The sequence below is a fragment of the Myotis daubentonii genome, chromosome 3 (genome assembly GCF_963259705.1).
Source record: "Myotis daubentonii chromosome 3, mMyoDau2.1, whole genome shotgun sequence".
Classification (NCBI taxonomy): domain Eukaryota; kingdom Metazoa; phylum Chordata; class Mammalia; order Chiroptera; family Vespertilionidae; genus Myotis; species Myotis daubentonii.
Genome location: NC_081842.1, coordinates 30,519,287 through 30,542,427, shown reverse-complemented (window position 1 = coordinate 30,542,427; position 23,141 = coordinate 30,519,287). Strand labels below are relative to the sequence as shown.

At 39.4% G+C, this 23,141-nt stretch overlaps 1 protein-coding gene across 13 annotated transcripts in view; it reads left to right on the top strand.

Annotated features, from left to right (window-relative positions):
• MECOM (MDS1 and EVI1 complex locus) overlaps positions 1-23,141 on the top strand; it is a 576,406-nt gene that overhangs the window by 524,957 nt on the left and 28,308 nt on the right. For 9 of the 13 annotated variants that reach the window (XM_059686973.1, XM_059686974.1, XM_059686969.1 and 6 more), the window contains 5 exons: positions 2,856-3,072; positions 8,466-8,613; positions 10,083-10,239; positions 14,718-16,074; positions 18,705-18,792. In XM_059686973.1, the coding sequence (XP_059542956.1) occupies positions 2,856-3,072; positions 8,466-8,613; positions 10,083-10,239; positions 14,718-16,074; positions 18,705-18,792 (1,967 nt within the window). The remainder of the gene's footprint in view (positions 1-2,855; positions 3,073-8,465; positions 8,614-10,082; positions 10,240-14,717; positions 16,075-18,704; positions 18,793-23,141) is intronic. The other 4 variants (XM_059686972.1, XM_059686970.1, XM_059686980.1 and 1 more) reach the window with 3 other exon arrangements.

The following is a 23,141-nucleotide window of genomic DNA, read 5'->3' as shown; positions in this document are numbered from 1 at the left end:
TTTAGAGTGTCTTTTGTGGTTGGAAGGATCACTGGGAAGGGGTAAGCCATCCAGCTTTGCTGAGGATGGAGATCCTGCCACTCCCACCCCGGGAGAACCTCAGCCTCTGCCTCTGTGGCTCCTTGGAAGGACCCCCCCACTCTTTGCTGCCTCTTTCCTTGAACATTTTCCCTCTGGCTGAGCTGCATTCCACCCCTTTGTAGATTATACCAGTTGTATTTGGGGGAGCCTTTTGGAAATTGTGTTCTTCTTAGAAACTCTGACAAGCAAATGGTTTAAGAAAAACACAAAGGTGTTGTCAGTGACTGGTAGAGTTTGGATGCGATGGGAAAGGGCCCCGGGACAGCAGGAAGTGCTTAGATGGTAAAAGTAACCTGGGCTTTGTTTGGTACAAGGATCTTTCACTGTGAATGTTAGGTCTAAAAAAGGTTTTCAAACAATTATTTTTGGAAACTTAAATGATTAGTGTACTATTCTAAAAGGCCTAAAGAGAAGTGACTGTTCTTCTTTCTGGGCTGCCTTTCATACATTACCTTCCTTTATAATACCTTTGAACCCATCAGTTACCTTTTGTTTTCAAAGTATCATATACCATATATAGTATATGTGATGTTTAAATGGTGATTTGTATTTTATATGTCTAGGATTTAATGTTTCTTAGGAAAGATAAAATAAAACATTTGCATTGTACACATATTATACACTAGCTATTATATACTTTCCATTTATTATCTCATTTAATCTTTACACATAGATCAAACCTGTAGGAAAGAAATTATTTCCATTATACAGATAGGATGACTGAGGCTACAGTGGCAAAGACCACATGGCTAGAAAGTGGTAGAGTCAGCATTCAAAACAAGGTCTGGCTGTCTTTAAAACCTAGGCCTTTCCCACTGATTATGTAGCTTGAAGATTCTGTTTGTATTCAGCCTGCTGGCTAAGTTTCTAAATGTAGATCTTAAATATGTGGATAGTGTAACAGACAATAGGAAATGTTTTCATTAGCTAGTTAATCTCATTGAGAGACCTGTCTTTAGAGCTGAGGTGATTTATTTTAGAATGCCACCTTCTTCCTTAATCATCTATATCCTAATTTCTTTACCTTCCTGGTCCCCTGTTACTGTTTAGTTTAAACTAAACTAGTACTCTATGTAGATTACAGCAGACCTGTCTGCTTCAGTGGTTCTCAACCTTCTGGCCCTTTAAATACAGTTCCTCATGTTGTGACCCAACCATAAGATTATTTTCGTTGCTCCTGCATAACTGTAATGTTGCTACTGTTATGAATCGTAATGTAAATATCTGATATGCACGATGGTCTTAGGCGACCCCTGTGAAAGGGTCGTTCGACCGCCAAAGGGGTCGCGACCCACAGGTTGAGAACCGCTGGCTTAGCTTCTCACGTTTCCATTTCTGTGGGCTTTCCAGCTTCAGTGGCTTTCTCTTCCCTTCCTAGCAGGGACCTAAAAAGCCCCCCGGTGACCTGCTACCCCCTCTAGCTCCATTTTTCCCACTCCACCCCAACACGTACCCTCTAAAACTGTCGTGCTTCACTGTAGCTTGGCCTTCCGGGAGCCCGCCATGCTCTTTCTTGCCTTCATCGTTGGTCCATGTTGTTTCTGCTGCCTGTAGTGCCCACCCTCATCCCAATTCACCTGACTGATTCTTGCTTATTTCATTTTCTGAAACTCTCCCTCAGATAAATGGATTTGTCCCATTCCTCTGAACTCCCTTAGCCCCATGCATGCACCTGTCATAAAATATATCACACCCTGTCCACGTATGTGTCCCCTTGAGTTTCTTGCATATTAATTCTCTAGCAAAATGCCTAGCATTCAGTTGGCGACTGAATTGTTCCCTCAAAAACATTCAGTCAATGAGCAGCTGGCTCCGGTCCTGACTGTAGGTCTATAAACCAGGGGTTGTGTCTCCTGTTGTTGCTCCGGGTGCCTTTCAGCATTGGGAGCTATTTCCAAGACTTCTGGGGTAGTGTCTGGCCATCTGGGTCTAGTGGTATGGCCTCATGAGTGGACTAAATGCTATTCAAGTGGAAAGAATAGAAATAATACCCTCACTCCCTGACACTTTTTAACCTTGTTGTTGCCAGTCCCCATTGCCACCCTTTATTTATCTCGCTGATTTAAAGTGCAAATTCATGTTAGGTTTGCTGTTTAACAAAGCCACGCCAATGGACACTGACCCTGGGGTGACATTAAATGAGCCTGAAACAATCCTACAAACATCCTGTGTCCCATTATATGTCATGGTGAATGTGCTGAAATAGTTCAAGTTTGCTGATATTAACCAGGCTTAATTAAGCATAGCTCAGATGGGGACTGTGTGTCTCAAGCATCCTTCAGGATGCGTGGCACAGTGAGAAGTGTATGGAACAGTGATGGGTTCCAGTCCTGGCACAACCACCTAGCTGTAGAATCCCTGACTGGTTACTGAACTTCTCTGAGCTTCAATATCCCCATCTGAAAATTGGAATTAAAATATGACATATGATTCCCTACAATCAGGTTTTCAGGAATATCAGTAATCCATGTATGAGACTGAGGAAATAAATGATGCTCAGTAAGTGGTCATTGCTACTTTTAATATCCCATGAATATTAAATCCTGGAAGGGTTTTATCTGATAGGAAGTCTATACTTATAGCCACAGTAATCACTTATTGTTCTGGAATCTGTCCTTTCTTTCTTGCTATTTCTACTCTACTTTAAAATTGAAGTGGTAGAAATGAAAATCAAGTAATTTTTACGATGTCTTTCCTAATCCTATAATACCTGCTGAGTTGTGGTGGCACGTCCTGATCTCCCAATGTTAGTGACACTGGAATTTTATTCACAGAAGAACGGCAATATCGCTGTGAGGACTGCGACCAGCTCTTTGAGTCTAAGGCTGAACTAGCGGATCACCAGAAGTTCCCGTGCAGTACCCCTCACTCAGCCTTCTCAATGGTGGAAGAGGACTTTCAACAAAAACTTGAAAGTGAAAATGATCTCCGAGAGATACACACAATCCAGGAGTGTAAGGAATGTGACCAAGTTTTTCCTGATTTGCAAAGGTTAGAAATGGCATGTTGCACTATGAAACATATTTATTTACTCTGTGATAAAATGTCCTTATGCTGAATTTTCAGAATTTATGCAGATGGGAAGTTTTGGAACCGCAATGAACTTGATAAGTGTGTTAGTATATGTTTGGAAATAGCCTTTTTCAGGAAATTCTCATCTGTAAAATATTTACAGTGAAGTTGGAATAAGTTATTTGGATACCAGATAGATAATGTTTGTTTTTATTTAAGCACTGTTATCGCCAGCTGAAAGCTTAATGTTGCCATAAAAATATAACTTAGAGGAAGACTCAGACTGCTTGGAATAGCTATGATGCTAATTATAACAATCATATGCTAATCAGGAAAGCTACCTCCAGAAACATTTAGATGATAAAAAAGATCTCTTCTGCTATTCATTTAAGGATGGTCTTTTGATCGATCCATGTAATCCATGGATTTAGTTTCAGCTATTTAAACTGCACATACATAAAAGAATAAGAAAAGCATGCTCAGTGGAGAAAATGTTGAATTTCCCAAAGGAAACAAATGAACATGGTCTAAAATGAAATGATTCTTTAATTCTATTTTCACCAAAATGAAAATCCCATTTTAATCATAAACTTTAAAAAAAAAGTGTTAGCTTATTTTTTAAAATATATTTTATTGATTTTTTTACAGAGAGGAAGGGAGAGGGATAGAGAGCTAGAAACATTGATGAGAGAGAAACATCTATCAGCTGCCTCCTGCACAACCCCCACTGGGGATGTGCCTGCAACCAAGGTACATGCCCTTGACTGGAATCGAACCTGGGACCCTTCAGTCCACAGGCCGATGCTCTATCCACTGATCCAAACCTGTCAGGGCATATATAAACTTTTATAGCCTTTTGAATTTCATTCAAGAATATTTTTCATTTCTATTAAAGAAAACAAGAACCCTGGAACCCAACCTCTAAAAAACTTTCTGATAATTATGCTTCAAAATGGGTACTCAGATCAGAGATGTATAAAACCAGCTAATAGATTTTTTGTTTGTTTGTTTCTACCTAATTGTTTTTGCCTTGGTCCACAAACAATGCTAATAATTGTATTCATTCTCTTGCTTTTAAATGAGAAAATGATCCTTGGAACCCATAATCAGAATTTCAAATGAACATACACCATTGTATTTAAATGAGTATGGTAGTACATTAACTGGACTTATTCAAGAGCGTGAATTACTCCATTTGTCTTGGGTACTCCTCCTCTTTTACTTTATCACTTTGTTTCCTTTCTTTCCTTAATGTCTCCCCTTCTTCCCTCTCCTTTTCACCTCCTTTGATTGCCACACCTTCTTCTCTAAGGAGACCTCTTATAGGAAATGATTTCATATTGCAGTCATTCATTTTAATGCATAAATACGTCCTTGAGGAAACTGAATCAAAAGAATGAATCTCTAGCTTTGAAGACTTAGGCCTAATTTAGTTATTAGAGAAAAAACGTTTTGGGGAATAAGAGGGCTTTCCCAGTACCCTTTAAACTCATCTTTACTGCTTGACATAAATTTGCATAGAGACAATCTGTTATATAGTATGTTTGTTAAAACATGGATTGGTAATTCAAAAAACGATGCAGCATGTCTCTTAAATATAATTGTGTCCAAATTAGAAAACAGAATAAAAATAATAAATTCCAGTGGATAAAACACATATTTCTACCGCAAAGCAATATTTCTGATGCCAGAGATTAAGTCTACTTCCTATAATTTCATTATAAAAAAATAAATGTCAGCATTATAAAACAAAAATAGACAGACTAACATGAAAATATAATTCCTATTTCCTACTAGAAGTGCATAGCAATACTTCTTACGGGGAGAAAGCTTCAAACTCTGACTAAGCCTCAGTTAAGAAAGATTAAGCCTCAGTTAACTCTGCTAATGCCAAAACCCACTGTCAGTGGAAAATAATAAGGACGCCTAATTATCTGGCACTGGATGAGCCCTCAAAATTCACTTTTCGGTAGCTCAGTCAGATGTATATAGCATGTCATTATGAAACCTGGTGTGGAGCATCCAAACGGTTATATAATTTAGCCGTGTGTGGAGCCTACATTCTTTAAATATTTCCACTTTATTGAATCCTGTATTATTCTTTATACTTGAAACAAAAGAAAAATCCTTTCTTGACATGATCTCTTATTCTGTTCTGTATCTTTTCTGTAAAATGGTGAGAAGAGAATACTCTCTTCCCACTCCCAAAAAGATGAAAAAACAAAGGTTGATACACAAAAGATGGAAAGAACCATAAAGGCTTCTATAACTTGAGACACAAGCTTTCTGAATCAAGATAAAATGCTATGAAAAGTGAAGTCTCAGTAATGACTGACTGGATTGCTTCTATGCTTATAAAAGCAACGTGCATGTGCTTTGGTGAGAAGGATTTGCCTTTTAATTCCTTCTATCATTTGTTACTTGAAAGTTGACAATTCCATGAACAATATGGATTTTATGCTAAATTAGAAGAAGCAAAGAAAGGAAAATCCCCCTTGCTTTGCTATTTTTCTCCCCCCACAACTCCCTGCCCCCCCTCCCCCCCCATGTGCCATTTAGTAATTTAGTATCCTCTTAAAGCTATATCCTACCCTGGGAGTTAGGGAACCAGGAGTAAGACTCGATAGGCCAATCTTTTACTGCTGGATTTTAGAGCTAATGATTTGACATACATATTGGAATATAATGCTTATCATAAAGTGGCATGCCTTCGTGGGTTGTAAAGGACAACAGTGAGAATAGCGATCTGTACAATGGTTTTGGAAGGTGTCCCTGACTCAGTTCAATGTTACCTGTAGTTGTGGATATCTCTCTCCTAACTCACTTATTAACATTTCAACTTGTGTAACAAACAGAGGATTATATAGTGTAGATAAAGATAGGGCCTTTCTCGTGACTCCACACACCTGTACTCTCCTGGTACCTTTTGTTCACAGAGATATCGCCACTTGTGCTCAAATAGAATAGCACTTCCAGCTCAACTGACTCATGGGGCAGGAAAAATGAGTTTGTGTGCCAATATGAAAAAAAAAATTGTAGGGAGGAAGCTGAGGAAGACAAAAAAAATAGGAGAAAGGTATTTCTAATTTATCAAGATATGAGAAAGGGCATTTCGTTTTTCACACACCCTCACACACTCAGTCTACATATCCCCTGGATAATGTACTCTAGGTGCACAGAGGTCTGACCTGATACTCACATTGGCAGTGGTCATCTTACAGAGAAATGAAACATGGAAGAGACAGTGTGTTTGTATGCTTGGTAGTATTTTTGTTGTTGCTGAGTTTTTTAGAGCAACTTTTTCTTATGAAAGTTTAAAATACATACAGAACTAAAGAGGGTGATATAATAAACCCCATATAATATACTCAGTTTCAGTATCACACAAGGCCAATCTTGTCTCAGCTATACTCATTTTGGATTGTTTGAAACAAATTCTGGATATTATATAATTTTATTCATAAATAGTTCATTATGTATCTGTAGGAAGTAAGGACTCTTTAAAGCGTAAATTCAACATTCACTTAAAGAGCAATAATTCCTTAATATTATAAAATAGTTGGTCAGTGTTCAAATTCCCCCAGTATCTCATGATTGTTAGTATTCGTTTGAATTAAGATCAAATAAGCCTCATCCTTGCACAGGCTGACATCCTACTGATATCTCTTTCAATGTATAGGTTCCCCAGTTAAAATCAGTAAGTTTGTCTGTTTCTCTCTCTTCTGTTCTCTCATTCACATTTATTCTCTCTCTCTCTCATTACAATTTATTTATAGAGGAAACTGAGCCGGTTTTCCTGTAGCATTTCCTCCAGTCTGAATTTCTGATTGTATCTCCTTGGAGTTGTTTAACATCTTTCTCCATCCCCCTAGTTCCTGTGAATTGAGTTACATCCCAAGCCTTGGTCACAGACAGGTTCAAAGTTTTGGGAAGAAGACCTCATTCCTGGTATTATTTATTTCTATCGGGAGGTACATAATGAATTGCCTAGATTCATTCATTCTTTAGAGGCTGCAAAATGAATGTTTTAGTTCTATCGTTCTTTCTTTATTCATTATCTGGATTAATTATATACAGTGAATCTCCCCCTCATTCTTGATTTGCTCATCCTGAGGTACAGTTCATATAAGGCCTGTAGATGAGTTTTTTCCTTTTATTTATCAGTTTTCTGAATACTTATTTGGTTTCCCAGCAGCTTCCAAGGGTGACCAGTGAGGTTCTGTTTGTGTGTTTTTTAATATTGATATTGTTAAAAGATGAGATTATTATTTTTATTGATGCTTACATTTCCTCATATATGTTCAGTGGGCATCGCTTCAAGTTGGCACCCTCATTCTTTTGACATGATCTATAACTTTGTTGCTCTTTGCCATAACAACATGTTCACGGCCCTTCTTGTATATTTTGTTATTCAAATTTGAAAACAGGCTGTTTCTCCATGGAGCTCTGGTGACTTTACGCGGGGGGTAGTCTGTGTTATGTGTTTTTGTATTTAATTAGCAAAAATATTGCAAACACCTTCTGAATATCACACTAATCCATTATCTATAATATTTATTTTTATTGTATTCATGCAGATTTCATAGACAATTTTAGATAAGGGGAAAGACAATTGAGAAGGAAAAAGTATTCTAAGTTTTAAAATAGAGAAACTATGTGAGAAACTTCTGATGTTTTTCTTTTGAGGGTCTTTAAGATTTCATTCACTTAAAATATTACACATTTTCTCCAACATTAATACATATATGCATATTTTTCTCTATATACAATATTTATACCTTTATATCTATACACAGACCTATTCATCCATCAGTCCATCTGCTTGTCCGTTCATCTATCCCAGGGTTACACTGGGAAGTTGCTTATTGAATAGGTAGCTTATAGCTCACTTTCCATATGGTGACATGGGTAAAAAACAAAAGTACTTTTTTGAATCTAGAAGTTATATACATCGCATAGAATACCTGCTTGCATGTTCTGAAGCATTTTCTTAACATTTTCTGTTTGAGTCTTTGTATTTAAGTGGGTGTTAGCAATATGTGTTACTGTCAGAATTGTGTAGTGGCTCCAGGCTTGACAAATAGCTACTTGTTTATCATGCCCCTAAATTGGCAACTGGTTCCTGCTAGCTGTAGCAGATTTATTTCCTAACAACAGGGGCACTTCTCTGCATTAGTGGGAGACAGTCTAGGAAACATAAAATGTACTTCTGTCTGTTGCAAGCCTGTTTCCTTTCTTTCTTCCTCCTCACCTCAACAACTTTTCCTTCTTATTTCTGTAATTGCCAGTTGGACTGGTAATAAAATGACCTTCTGGGTATGAATGTATTCTTTGTCACCGTGTCTTTATTAAGCTAATTGTTCTCTTAACAGCCTGGAGAAACACATGTTGTCACATACTGAAGAGAGGGAATACAAGTGTGATCAGTGTCCCAAGGCATTTAACTGGAAGTCCAATTTAATTCGCCACCAGATGTCACATGACAGTGGAAAGCACTATGAATGTGAAAATTGTGCCAAGGTACAGTGAATTTGTAGACTACTTGGCTCTCTGTCATCCTGCTCTCTCTTAATCTATCACTTGCTACGATATATAAAAACAAGCCTTGAGAGGGGAAACTATAAATATCTTGAGAAAAGTAGACTGAGTGCTGTATGCTAAAAGGCATTAGTGCAGTGTATAAAAACACTTAGTGGGTATCGTTTTATTTTTGTAAGGGAGGAAGTGAGGCTTAATGGTGAGTTCCAGAACTAGGTGTCAGACATCCACGGTAAATTCCTGGTTCCGCTACTGGCTTGCCAGCATGGGGTTGTTTTATAGCCTTACGGAGAATGAAAATTTTATCCAATGCACATTACTGATTTATTTTAATAGCAATTTGTGAGGAAGTCACATAAAGTTTCTGAATGCCTATTCAGAAAGAATGGGAGACTTCCACATTTGCAGATTTTTCCACCCAGATCCCCACCATAAATTCTAATTAAACTTAATTCTAATTAAAGGCATAGTTCCTTAGTGCCCAGTTGCAGAACAACATAAGGGTGAAATGAATGCACTTCACCTTGACCATTAAAGGAACAATAATTAATTTAATTAATTATTTAATTTTCATGTCTCTCAGTTAACTGAAAGATATCCTAATGTCATGAAAGTTGATTTCAGTTTGCAAAAACTTTTCATAATATTTGAATATCTTTTGAAATGATCTCTAGAGATGTTTTGCCCCCAGATGTGTTGGTGGTTTTTCTTTATTTTTTTGTTAGTAAAGTATCCAAAGGAATAATTTTTGCTTAATGGTAATTTACTGAAAACACAGTGTTAGAATTTAAGCGAGGGAAACTCCTTGGATAGATTTGTGATACTTTAGTCAAAAGCTCCCCCAATTTTGTACATATTGTGTCTTTTAAGTAAAGGATGGAAATAGCATACTATTTTAGTAATGTCATGACCAGCATTTTATTATTCAACTCCAATCACTTCTGATTAGGATAAAAAAGGCCCGAATATGGTCTAATACTGTCATTAATTATTTCATTCAGCTGATACCAATGGACACTTCATGCTAAGGATACAGAGCTAAATGACTTACACTCCATTCCCTAGACCAGTGATGGCGAACCTATGACACGCGTGTCAGAGGTGACACGCGGACTCGTATTTTTGGTTGATTTTTCTTTGTTAAATGGCATTTAAATATATAAAATAAATATCAAAAATATGTCTTAGTTTTACTATGGTTGCAAATATCAAAAAAATTTCTATATGTGACATGGCACCAGAGTTAAGTTAGGGTTTTTCAAAATGCTGACACGCCGAGCTCAAAAGGTTCACCATCACTGCCCTAGACTCTAGAGGAGCTTTTGGTCTTCGGGGGGGAAAAAATAAACAAAAACAAAACACATCAACCAAATTCCTTCTTGAGTCATTCCTGGTCTTCTTTATTGTGTCCTTGAATTAAGTTTCTCGATTAATCAGTACTCATTTCCTAGCAGGTTTTCACGGACCCTAGCAACCTTCAGCGGCACATTCGCTCTCAGCACGTTGGTGCCCGGGCCCACGCTTGCCCTGAGTGTGGCAAAACGTTTGCCACTTCATCGGGCCTCAAACAACACAAGCACATCCACAGCAGTGTGAAGCCCTTTATCTGTAAGTTTTTAACACTCCAGCCCTTCTTCCTGCATCTGTCTCTCGTCCAAAAGGCACTGTGATCAAGAGCGTGGCCACACATGGCCATTAGAGGGGTCTCCACATTAGCTCTTTATGGTCCATTCCAGTCGGGCTATTTTCTAATCCCAGCAAATCTTTTAAAACCAGATCCATGGTATGCTGCCTGTGGTCCCGGGGTGTTTTCTTTGAGATGAAATCAATAACAGGGAGGGAAAAGAGAAGTTGTTAAATATTGAGAGGGAAGCCTCCCTGGGCTGTAGGGTTTAATAGACACGACCAGATTGGTCTCACGCTGCAAACGTCTGTGGCTTTGTAAAACACAAATAGCAGATACGGGTAACCAAGATGAAGTGATAAAAACCAGTTCTGGATCAGACAGAGCCGGAAGAACCCCACCTGGCGAGTGGGCTTAGGGCTCGGTGTGTACGTGTGAGTGTCTGTGTGGGGAGAGAGAGAAGGAAGTAAAATGCCCTTCAACCTGCTCCTGGCTGCTGATCCCAGGCTGCGGGTCGGTAGTTCTCAGTTACTTGAAAAGCAGAACATTTTCACTCTGATGCTGGACACCCTGTGTCTGTAACTCCCTGCACTCAAGCAGATTTAAGGCAGTGGTTTGTGCGTTTTTGTGCAATCTGAACACTTTAGTAACACACTTCAAATAAAGCAAAATAAAGCCCTCATTTGGTTCTTCTGCAGTCCACCCACTCCTGTTCTCTGTATTGTGCTGAAATATTTCATCAGGAAAGCCAGTGGCTCTCAGTCCATCTGGGCAGCAACTCTGGACTCCTTTTGATCCATTGCTCGGCTGGGCATGTAAACACAGTGACTCATTGAGCTGTGCTACAAACGTCAAGACTGATTTTGGATCCAGATAAGCTTAGGACTGGTTGAAGCATACTTGGTTGTTGGCACCATCTCTGACTTGGGAACCCTTGGAAAACAGTGTTTTTGACAAATACTCAATGGTTTGTAGTAGGTATAGGAGACACTACTACAGGACCTAATGGAAAAAAAACTAATTTTCAGTGCCAACGTGGAGATGCCAGAGACTAGCCCTCCTCCATTTGGCCTTGACACAGCTCTCTTTTGTGCTTCTAAGCACCAACAGAGCTTTCTGTTCCTTTTCCAGCTTACACTAGAGTCCCGTTTGGCTCACATGTTCCCTGGGTGGAGTGACGAGGACTAGCTGATAAACAAAAGGGTGCTCTGGCCTCCCTTGGGGAAGCTCTGTTGAAAGTTGCAGGAAATAAAGTATACAATAGAAATTTTAGACTTCTTGTCTCCAAAAAAGCAAGACTCTAGCTTGCAATGCTCTAACAATGTCCTTGCAAATACTACAGGCGTAAGTAATTCAATTATTTCTGATTTTTCAGAAATACATTTTTAATAAATGTATTAAGTTTTGGTGGGGTGGGGGGAGAAGTGAAATAGACCACAACAAATTAGCAACCCCCATTTAACGCTTTCTCCATTATTTAAAATAAAAGTCAGAAAATACAGCCTGCTATCATCTGAGATTCTGGGATCTGGAATTTTAATTGTGCTGAAGTCAAGTATTTCACTTTAAAGTGCTATAGGGTGTCCCTTTCCAATTAGATTGCACAAATGATTTCCCATGAATGTATTTTCAGTAATTATTGGTAAATTTAAATAGCAGATGGCTTTCTTCAAATACAAAATCTGACAGAGAACCATGGGGTAATTATGAATAATAGCCATGTAATTTCAGAACAAAAGAGGAGTTGGTGTGGAGGCTTTGGGGTGGAGGAGGTTCACCTAGAGTTGATATCTGTTTCTCACCAGAAGGCCACACACCACGCTGTACCCCCACTGGTGTGTTTATGGCAACTGTCTCTTATTACAGTGCACCGCCAAGCTTGAGCCCAAAGTCACCATCACTAAGGTAATTACTCACTGCTTTACAGAAACCTCCAGCTTCCCAAATAGAAACCACATGCTCTAATAGGCTGAATATATTCAAAATACCTCTTAATTTGTTTAATAAGTAGAAAAACGCAATGTTAACTGCTGGCTAATTCGTTATTACTGAGAAAATTACAGTAGAGCAGAGACTTCAACATCAATTGAGCCGTTTACCTGCAGGCCTGGTGGTTTGTGGTGGGTCAGGCCTTCAAGTGAGAAAAGCAATGCCTCTGCCTAAGGAAACATCCCAGATGCCGTGTTCTTGAGATTGCTCACAGACACTGCTCATCCGGGTCACACGGGACAGCCAGGGCAGTCAAATGCACCTTCTACTTCAATATAGAGAAGCTCTTGATTTTCCTAGCTGCCTTGAGCTCTTAGAAAGAAGTGTACAGGGCAACAGTCCTTTGTCAAAACGTTGCAAACCCTTCAAAAGCTTCCACCTTGGTTGAATACCCATAAGACATTTTAATGGCCAGAGGGGAGGTGTCGCTTTCTTAATGAGTGTACGTTTATAATTCCAACATTTCATTTACTATTTCTTGTTATTGCTCATAGCTGAATTAGTATAACTGGTGAAAGTCTCCTGCTTCCACCCTCTACGTCATATGGTTTTGATTAGTATATCAAAGAATTTAATTATATATACTATTTAAATTCATATATATATATATATATATATATATATACACATACACATATATATATATGAATTTGTTATATATATATATATATACACATACACATATATATATATATGAATTTGTTATATGCACATACATATTGTATATGGTCAACTAGTATATACTTTTAAAGGAGACTCTGGTCAATATATTCCAGAATAATGATTTGAAAAGTAATCACTCACTTCTCTTCCCATTAAGATGATTATTATGCTTCTCAACAATGTTATGAATCATCCCACACTTGAAAACGCCTTTCATATTACTAAGCACACTGATATATGTAGTCATGCATTTTCACTGTTAGTAATATAAGAGCTAGATATGGAATCACTTGGTTACATCCTATTGGTGGTGTGTGGGATCATCCAAGTTCTGGGTGAGTTTTAGGTGACTGAAGGTCTATAAAATCTCCTTTGCATGAGTTTTATTTTTTTTAATTATGATTGCTTTGACTCAGGGGCTCAGCCACTCTCTGCCGAAGGACAGCCATCACATGAAAGCCATAAATGTTATGTTTTGTCTTCAATTTAATTTATTCTATAAATTTGTTTCAACAATTACCAAGGAGGCATATCATATGTCTGCATCTATTAAACCTGCACGGGAGCATTACATTAAGCTCCCATATAAAGTGGGCTCGTCTTTACTAAAGTAAAATAAAAATGGGATGCTTAGGAAATGGGATCCTATAATCCCGCTGCACCATGAAGTAAGTCAGTGGGATTCTTACCTAGCAAAGGACTTCTCAAGGGTTACCGAGTTTGGTCTTAAAATATACTGAGATCTGTTTGCACATATTTGAGGAGGAAGATGTGCAACTGTTTTTGCAAATTCTCAGTGAAGAGGGTTATTTCCCAGCCACACCCACTGCTGTGTTCTTTCCGGCCCAGAGCATTCAGAGTGCCTCCCTAACACCCCCCCGTCCCCGCCCCGTTCCCCCCCCCCCCAGCCCTCTGCTTTACCGTAGTTGGCTATAGCACAGAGAAGGCAAGCCCTGAGATAACCGGTGCAGATATGACAACAAGTGGACATGTTTCCCAAGCACAGGGGTTTCATAAATGCAGGAAGGTTAGCACAACCACTGGTGTGAGGGGAAGTCAGAGGACGTGATCATAGTTCATGGGAACCAGCAATGCAGGATGGGCTACATTCAATTTAGTTTCCTTTGCAGGCTTAAAATAGAGCCATTGTAAATTATGTCAGTCTTTCTGAAATCATGAAAATGATTGTTAAAAATGTCTCAGAATACACAATGTGCATTGTTGTGTGGCTTTGATGTGTGAATGATGAGAGCATATGATATAATTCAAATTAAATAATGGTAGAGCAGTCACAGGCTTTTTCCCCCAAGGGGAGAGGGAATAAAGGTGAAGTTTCTGGTTGAGGGGAAGGCTGTTTTATTTTGTTCTGGTGCCTACAATATAGAGTTCTTTAAATGGTCTAAACGGTTGAAGGGGTTCCTGTTATGTTTCATGTTATTCCTAAAGACGTTAATTTGAAAGTTTCTTTTAGAGTAGCAATTGGGTGGGAAGTCAGTGTCTGCTGGGATTTGACTTTTTCATGAATATTCAAAGACAAAAATATGATGCCACATATTATGCAATGGGGATGATAAGAATATTTTTATATATATGAAATAATTGTGCTGCCTCAAGACATTTGTCAGGTTGGATGCCTTGCTTTGGAATCTAGTGAAACGGGGTTTTCTGTGTTCGGAGCACCCAGCTTGGTGCCTCCAACATCTAGTCCTGGCTTCCTAATTGAAATTTTGGGTAAACCAATTGTGATACTTGCTAAATTCAGAAGCAATTGCCATAAAGCCTGAGATTCTTTTTTGTTGTTTGCACACAGGTGAGGTCTGCCATAAATCCTATACTCAGTTTTCAAACCTTTGTCGTCATAAGCGCATGCATGCTGATTGCAGAACCCAAATCAAGTGCAAAGACTGTGGACAAATGTTCAGCACTACGTCTTCCTTAAATAAGCACAGGAGGTTTTGTGAGGGCAAGAACCACTTTGCGGCAGGTGGATTTTTTGGCCAAGGCATTTCACTTCCTGGAACCCCAGCTATGGATAAAACGTCCATGGTTAATATGAGTCATGCCAACCCGGGCCTTGCTGACTATTTTGGTGCCAATAGGCACCCTGCTGGTCTTACCTTTCCAACAGCTCCTGGATTTTCTTTTAGCTTCCCTGGTCTGTTTCCTTCCGGCTTGTACCACAGGCCTCCTTTGATACCTGCTAGTTCTCCTGTTAAAGGACTATCAAGTACTGAACAGACAAACAAAAGTCAAAGTCCCCTCATGACACATCCTCAGATACTGCCAGCTACACAGGATATTTTGAAGGCACTATCTAAACACCCACCTGTAGGGGACAATAAGCCAGTGGAGCTCCAGCCCGAGAGGTCCTCTGAAGAGAGGCCCCTTGAGAAAATCAGTGACCAGTCAGAGAGTAGTGACCTTGATGATGTCAGTACGCCAAGTGGCAGTGACCTGGAGACAACCTCGGGCTCTGATCTGGAAAGTGACATTGAAAGTGATAAAGAAAAATTTAAAGAAAATGGTAAAATGTTCAAAGACAAAGTAAGCCCTCTTCAGAATCTGGCTTCAATACATAATAAGAAAGAATACAGCAATCATTCCATTTTCTCACCATCTTTAGAGGAGCAAACTGCGGTGTCAGGAGCTGTGAATGATTCTATAAAGGCTATTGCTTCTATTGCTGAAAAATACTTTGGTTCAACAGGACTGGTGGGGCTGCAAGACAAAAAAGTTGGAGCTTTACCTTACCCTTCCATGTTTCCCCTCCCATTTTTTCCAGCATTCTCTCAGTCAATGTACCCATTTCCTGATAGAGACTTGAGATCGTTACCCTTGAAAATGGAACCCCAATCACCAAGTGAAGTAAAGAAACTGCAGAAGGGAAGCTCTGAGTCTCCCTTTGACCTCACCACTAAGCGAAAGGATGAGAAGCCCTTGACTCCAGTACCCTCCAAGCCTTCAGCCACGCCAGCCACAAGTCAAGACCAGCCCCTGGATCTAAGTATGGGCAGTAGGAGTAGAGCCAGTGGGACAAAGCTTACTGAGCCTCGAAAAAACCATGTGTTTGGGGAAAAGAAAGGAAGCAACATTGAACCAAGATCTGCATCAGACGGCTCCTTGCAGCATGCTAGACCCACTCCTTTCTTCATGGACCCTATCTATAGGTAAGGGCAGGTGGGAAGCGTTTAAATGTGAACAGAGGCATGAAAGCTAGTGTTTCCGGTATGGAGTTACAGTGTTTAACAAACCATTCTAATTATTACAATAAAACAGAAAGTGAAGTTGTTTGAGCGAGTAAATTCGTTTTTATTCAGAAAGTTGAAGTTTGGACTTATTTTTGGATGACTCTGAATTTGGGGTTTTGGAATAGACCCACAGAGTTCTTTCCCTTGACAATAAATTTATTTTTAAACACTCTTTTTAAAGTGGAAAATATGGGAAAGTCATATTTAAAGCAAGTTGTCAAGTGGCGGAAGAGTGAGGCTCCTGACGGATTAATGCAAATATGTGTGGGTACTTAAGTGGGTCAGGTTATTTGGAATGAGATGGGACACAGAACAGCAAGAGTTGACGCTTTGTCAACCTACCAACAATCCTTGATAAACACTGTTCATATTCTGTTTCTAAATAAATCTGTTAGGAGCCCCAAGTAAGTGAAATATTAATCACAAAAATGTTTTGTATATAATGTGAGTGGTTGGCTGAAGAAAACACATCTTTGTTTAATGCTTTCATTATCCAGTTTCCTTGAATGCATCCAAAAATTCTTTGGGGGACACATATATGCTTAATAAAAAGCTCGTTATGCAGCATATTGTAACAGTCACTTGACCATTCAGAATGATTTAGTTTTTAAATACTAGTTTTCTTTAAAAGGTATGAATAACAGTAATTATATTTATTATGTATTTTAAATATTGCCATTTCCACATTTACTTTCTCAACCAAATCTTAAACATCATCAGGAGTTAATGAAAGATGTAGATACTTTTTTATTGGAATTATTTAAGCTGAAAGTATTTGCATATTTTTGTCAGGTTCTCTTTTATGAAGATGCAATCTTTTTTTAATTGATTTGAGAGAGAGAGGAAAGGAGGGAGGAAGAGATGGGGAGAGAGAGAGAGAGAGAGAGAGAGAGAGAGAGAGAGAGAGAGAGAATCAATTTGTTTTTCTACTATGCATTCACTAATTGATTCTTGTATATTCCATGACCAGGGATTGAACCCATAACCATGGTGTATCAGGACGATGCTCTAACTAATTGAACTACCCCGCCAGGACAAGAGAGAAACTATTCTTTCATTTAATGATATTTATTGAATTCCTTTTGCTTAATAGGTACTAGAGTTACAAAATTTATTATTTAAAACTTTTTTCAACCTGTATTATCTACAACACATTAAACAAGAAACATTGCTAGTATGTTAAGGGATACTTTTACTTGAATATGACAAGGGGAATAAAAAAGGACTATCAAAAATATATCAGAGCCATCAGTATATCATGCTTGGGTACCTCCCCCCCAAAAAATATTATATCTTAATTTTAATTCCTGTGGCAGACCCATTACTAGAGAAGGAAAAAGAAGGGAAAACAGATCTGCCATATTTTGTATGTAGAATGTCTGTTACACATTGCCCATAGAGTTGTATTTTCAACTCAGTGATATATCCTTTATGAAGATAATTTCTCAGACTCTGTTTCTTAGACCCTCCCAATGAAATGGACTTTCAGTTCCTTCATTAACCCATTATATTTGTGTCTACCATCTCCTAACTTTACTTTTGCTTACTCTTATCTCAATCTTCTTTCTGGTATTTGCCTCAATTAAGACTTTGAGCCTGTCATTCCACCAAACTTGTGAAAGGACTACACTACATTTTAGTGTAAAAACTGGGTTGAAATCTCATCTTTTCCTGTCTTAAATATTTTTTCACCCATCAAAAGGATAGAAGAGCTTCTATTTTAATAAGTGAAATAGTGTATGCAAAACTAGCATATATAAAATTTCAAGCAGTGGTAGCTGTTTTTATTCATTTTGATTCTATTTTAAAAGTGTACTTATTCAAGCTTTTAAAAGAAACTTACCCACAGTTGGTAAAATAAATAATTCAACTCATGTCATTTCCTATGTGCTTAATAGAAAATAGAATGACAAACATTTCTAATGCAGAGGGCTATATATATAAGTTTTGGATGTCGCTCTCTATCTTCAAATAGATCCTCATCCTCTTCCCACCCCCCTCCCTGCTTCACCTGCCCTGTTTATCAGCAGTGGCATCCAAAAGAAGATGCTTACACCTCAAAGAGTGGCTAGCAGGGTGTACAGTATGCTTAGAAACTCTCCTGCCATTATTGGCAAATATGGAAGAGATATTATGAATATTTGGGGGAGCACCTTCTTGGTAGAAAATAATTTTAATTTTCAAAATGAACCCTGTCCTCACGATTTCAAAGTCACCAAGCATTCTTGTCTACAAAGTGAAGTGGAAAGGTACAGACTTATCACCAGTTGCCTCTGATTTCATGACTTCATTTTTTAAAAATATTTCCTCATTATAATGACTAGTCATTCAATAGGATTTTTCCATATAAATAGGACCTCCTCTCCTTGCATGCCTAGAAGTGCCATGAGTATTCTTTAAGAACTGAACAGATGTCTTTATATTTTTATTAGTGTGCTTCCCAGAAACCTACCTTTTGCTTTACTGTGAGCTGTTTTACATGTCAGTGATTGTGTAGTAATTGATATATGAGTCTGATTCATATCCCAAATCTAATTTTAACCTTTCAGAGTAGAGAAAAGAAAACTAACTGACCCACTTGAAGCTTTAAAAGAGAAATACTTGAGACCTTCTCCAGGATTCTTATTTCACCCACAAGTAAGTATTTTGGATTTGAGACTTGAAGCTTGTAAACTAACTTGTTGATCCTGAAGAGCAGGTGCAATGAAATGAAAAGAAATCTTGAGAACATTAGGATTTCCTATGACGCTGGTGTGGAAGAACACAGGAAATTCTAACAGAATTAAAATCCATACTCTTAAAGAAAAAGTAATTAAAATATGTGTAAAGATATCATGCTTTTGGTGTTCAGTGATAGTCTGCTATTGACTACTTGTTGAGCCAAAGTGTATTTTGTACTGAGCAAAATTCAGTTAAGAGAATAAATATTGACGTTGTCTTTTGTGCTTAAAAGTTACTGATAGTAAGAAAGGGATACACCGTGACTCATCCCAAACTCACAAAGATTCTTTTAGTGCTTAGATAAAAGCAGGAAATGCGTCTACCTGACATGTTGTTACCATACAGGGTGAAGGGATTTATCTAGAGACCACTGGGCATTCCAGAAAAGTTCTGTAATTGCTCAGGAATTCACCACAATACACAGAGCTATTTGCTGAGTGGAGTTGTGTCCCTTTATCAAAATATATACAGTTTCTCATTGCAAGGAAAATATAAAGCAGTGTTATCTAATTGGTTATCTCTATGTTCCTACATATTGGGTCAATTTTTAAAAACTGGTTTACATATCAGTAAGAATGTGGAGAATTACATTATAAGAACAAATATATAGCATCTTGAATCTGGCTTTTTAATTTAATGATATTTTATTTTTATTTTTTTTAAAGATACAAGCTCTGGTCTATATAGCTAGTAAGCAAAAGTTTTATGAAAATGCTTGCAAACTGTAAACTAATTTGTTCTGTGTCAGTATATTCAAACCAAAAATCATGCTCCTCTAATAAAATTAGTGGAATTTTATGCACACTACATCATAGAAAGTTAAGAGGTAATTAAGTTATATTATCTTGGGATATGACTCTTTTCCACCACCCTTCCATGCCCTGTCTGTTATCTCTTCTTCACTTTTTCAAGAGCCTTCCCAAAGTCTTGAATAGCAGAGTATGAGAGCTGAAATATCATCTTCTGGGTTAGCTGGAGAAACCTATCATTGCTCAAAGATTCTCTACTTCTCAAACTGAGAAAATATGTATAGTTTAGTATTAAGAGGGTTAAAAATATTCTAGTTAGTATTCATTTTATATAGGAAGGCTAAGGAATGATGTCATTTACTTTATGGGAAAGAAGCAAGTTCTAAAATAGTACATTTTTATCAGTGACTTATCCTATACTAGAGTCCTGGTGCACAAATTTGTGCATAGGTGGAGTCCGGATGGCCCACCCCGATGGGGGCCCATTGGGCCAGGCCAGCAAGGGGGAGGGGCCATGGGCAGTTGGCCAGCTGGCCCCACCCCTAATCAGGGGCTGGGCTGGCCAGGTCGGGGGTGGGGGGAGGTGGAGGGGGAAATTCGGGCCTGGATCAGTCTGGTTGGCTGCTGCAGTGCGCCTCATAGCCACCGGTTGTTCTGGTCGTTCCGCTTTTCTGGTTGCTGGGCTTTTATATATATAGATAATAAAAGGCTAAAATGCAAATTGACCAAATGGTGGAATAATTAGTTGCTATGAGGTGCCTGATGGCCAAGGGGCAGACGCTCAACACAGGAGCCTGGCTCACAGCTGGCAAGTGCAGCGACGGTGGTGGGAGCCTCTCCTGCCTCTGAAGCCATCGGACATCCCCCAAGGGCTCCCAGAGTGCAAGAGGGCACAGGTCGGGGTGAGGACCCCCCCCCCCCATCACAAGTGCATGAATTTCATGCACCGAACTGCTAGTATATTATATTTAGGCTGATCTGAATTGCGCTTGCGGGCCTTACCCTGAGTATAATATGCATTTAGTGACAGATATTGACCCAAAAATGTATCTCTCTTAGTAATTTCTCTTCTAATTATAACTAAATGCTTATAAGGATATTATAGTTATATTATAGTTATGTTTAATTACAGTAATAAAATTATTTTCCTATTCTGATTATCTTTAAAATCTAGTAATTAAGCACTTCTAAATTAAATGCTATGGGCACATGGCATAATGAAGAAAAAACTATTGGGATTTAGTGTCTTCCAGTGACCCAGTGAACCTGGCTCCTAGTTTCCTTACCTGTAAGACTAGAGGCCCAGTGCACAAAATTTGTGCATGGGGGAGTGGTGTGTGTCCCTCAGCCTGCACCCTCTCCAATCTGTAACCCCTCAAGGGATCGGGCCTAAAGGGGCAGTCGGACATCCCTCTCACAATCCAGAACTACTGGCTCCCAACCACTCGCCTGCCTGCCTGCCTGATTGCCCCTAACTGCTTCTGCCTGCCAGGCTTATCACCCCCTAACCACTCCCCTGCCAGCCTGATTGATGCCTAAATGCCTTCCCCTGCTTGCCCGATTACCCCTAACTGCTCTCCCCTGCCGGCCTGGTCACCCCTAACTGCCCTACTCTGCTGGCCTGGTTACCCCCAACTGCCCTCCCCTGCTGGCCCGGTCACCCCTAACTGCCTTCCCTTGCCAGCTCGGTCACCCCTAACTGCCCTCCCCTGCCAGCCTTGTCGCCCCTAACTGCCCTCCCCTGCAGGGTTGGTTGTCCGTAACTGTCCTCCCCTGCAGGCCTGGGTCCTCCCAACTGTCCTTCCCTGCAGACTTGGTCGCCTCCAACTGCCCTCCCCTGCTGGCCCTCTTGTGTCCACATAGGGGCGGCCATCTTGTGTGTTGGAGTGATGGTCAATTTGCATATTACTTTTTCATTAGCCAGGATGAGGGAGTTGGATGCAGGGTCCCTATTCTCTGGAGTTCAAAGATTTCTAGCTAGCCAAGGGAAATTTTCTGGTTCAAGAGATGGGAGACTTTGTCTACCAATAACTTCACATGTGCATGCAGCTGTCACAAATATAGTATGTACTTGTTTTTAATCAAAGAATGTAAGAAAATATGCTATCTTTTTAAAATTATATATTTTTATTGATTTCAGAGAGAAAGAGGGAGAGAGAGATAGAAACATCAATGATGGAAAAGAATCATTGATTGTCTGCTTCCTACACACCCAACACTGGGCTTTGAGCCCTCAACCAAGGCATGTGCCCTGAGCCACACCAGCAGGAAAATATGCTGTCTTTTAATATCCCCAGCGTATTGAAGGATCTCAAAAGATGAGGCTCCTATATAGTGCAGAGAGCGGGGCAGTCATGCCCTCGAATCTTCACAGACATGCCTGGGGGATCACAGGCAGTGGTTTTCCTTTCCACACCAGAGTGCCATGCCTGGTGTGAGGGACTGCCTATTGCTGTGTGTTGCTATTAGAACAAAACCCAAGAGTGATAATCAAATATTTAATACTTTGGATGTCATGAAGACTGACCAATCCGAATGGACTCCTGCATTCTGGAGCAGGGTTCTGGAGCCCTTCCCACACCAGCTGTTCTTGCTACAGTTGCTCTAAGGGGGCTCAGTCTACAGGGTTTTTGGGGAGGAGGACAGGGCAACAGGGTGGGTTGGATATTCAGGGTGCTTGGGGTAGAGGCTATTTACTAATGACTACAAAAGTATTTCATTAATTTCTAACCATCATGGCTGTATGTCACTGGGATGTAGAGACTGTGGCCTGGGAGAAACTTGAGTCACCCTATTTTCATCAAACCTTCAGAAAATCAGCCTCAAATGTTTTAAAGTTCCAGTAGAATTTTTTTGTTCTTTTTCCTACTCTATGAAATTCTATCTAGCCTCAAGATCCACCTATAAACAAACAAATTATAATTATAACTAAATGCATATAAGGATATTATAGGCATATACATTTAATTACAACAAAAACTGCCCAGAGTTTGAGGCCAGAAATAACTGATCTGCAAGTGGCTTCACTAGATTTTGAGCTAGTAGTTCCTCTCTCTGAGCTTTCTCTGTCAGTGTGATGGCAACGCTCCTTCCAGCTGCACCAGGGTGGCTGCAAGGATCAGGTTCATGCACTAACATGGTTAGCAATGTGCTTGGCATGAGGAAGGACTTAAGGAAAATCTTATTAATGAATGCAGGATCATTTCATTGTGAATATAAAGAAATGTGAGTAAAATACCCTCCTGCCATCTATATATATAAAGGTCTAACTGACTGTTCAACTGTTCGACTGGTACCTATGACGTGCACTGACCACCAGGGGGCAGACGCTTCGACCGGTAGGTTAGCTTGCTGCTAGTGTCTGGCCAATCAGGACTGGGTGAAATGGGCCGGGAACACCCTAGAGCCCTCCCCAGCCCTGATCTTGCACCAGTGTGAGGCACCCCACTGGTACATGAATCCGTGCAGTGGGCCTCTAGTCCATTATAAAGAGGAGAACACATATTATCAAGGCTT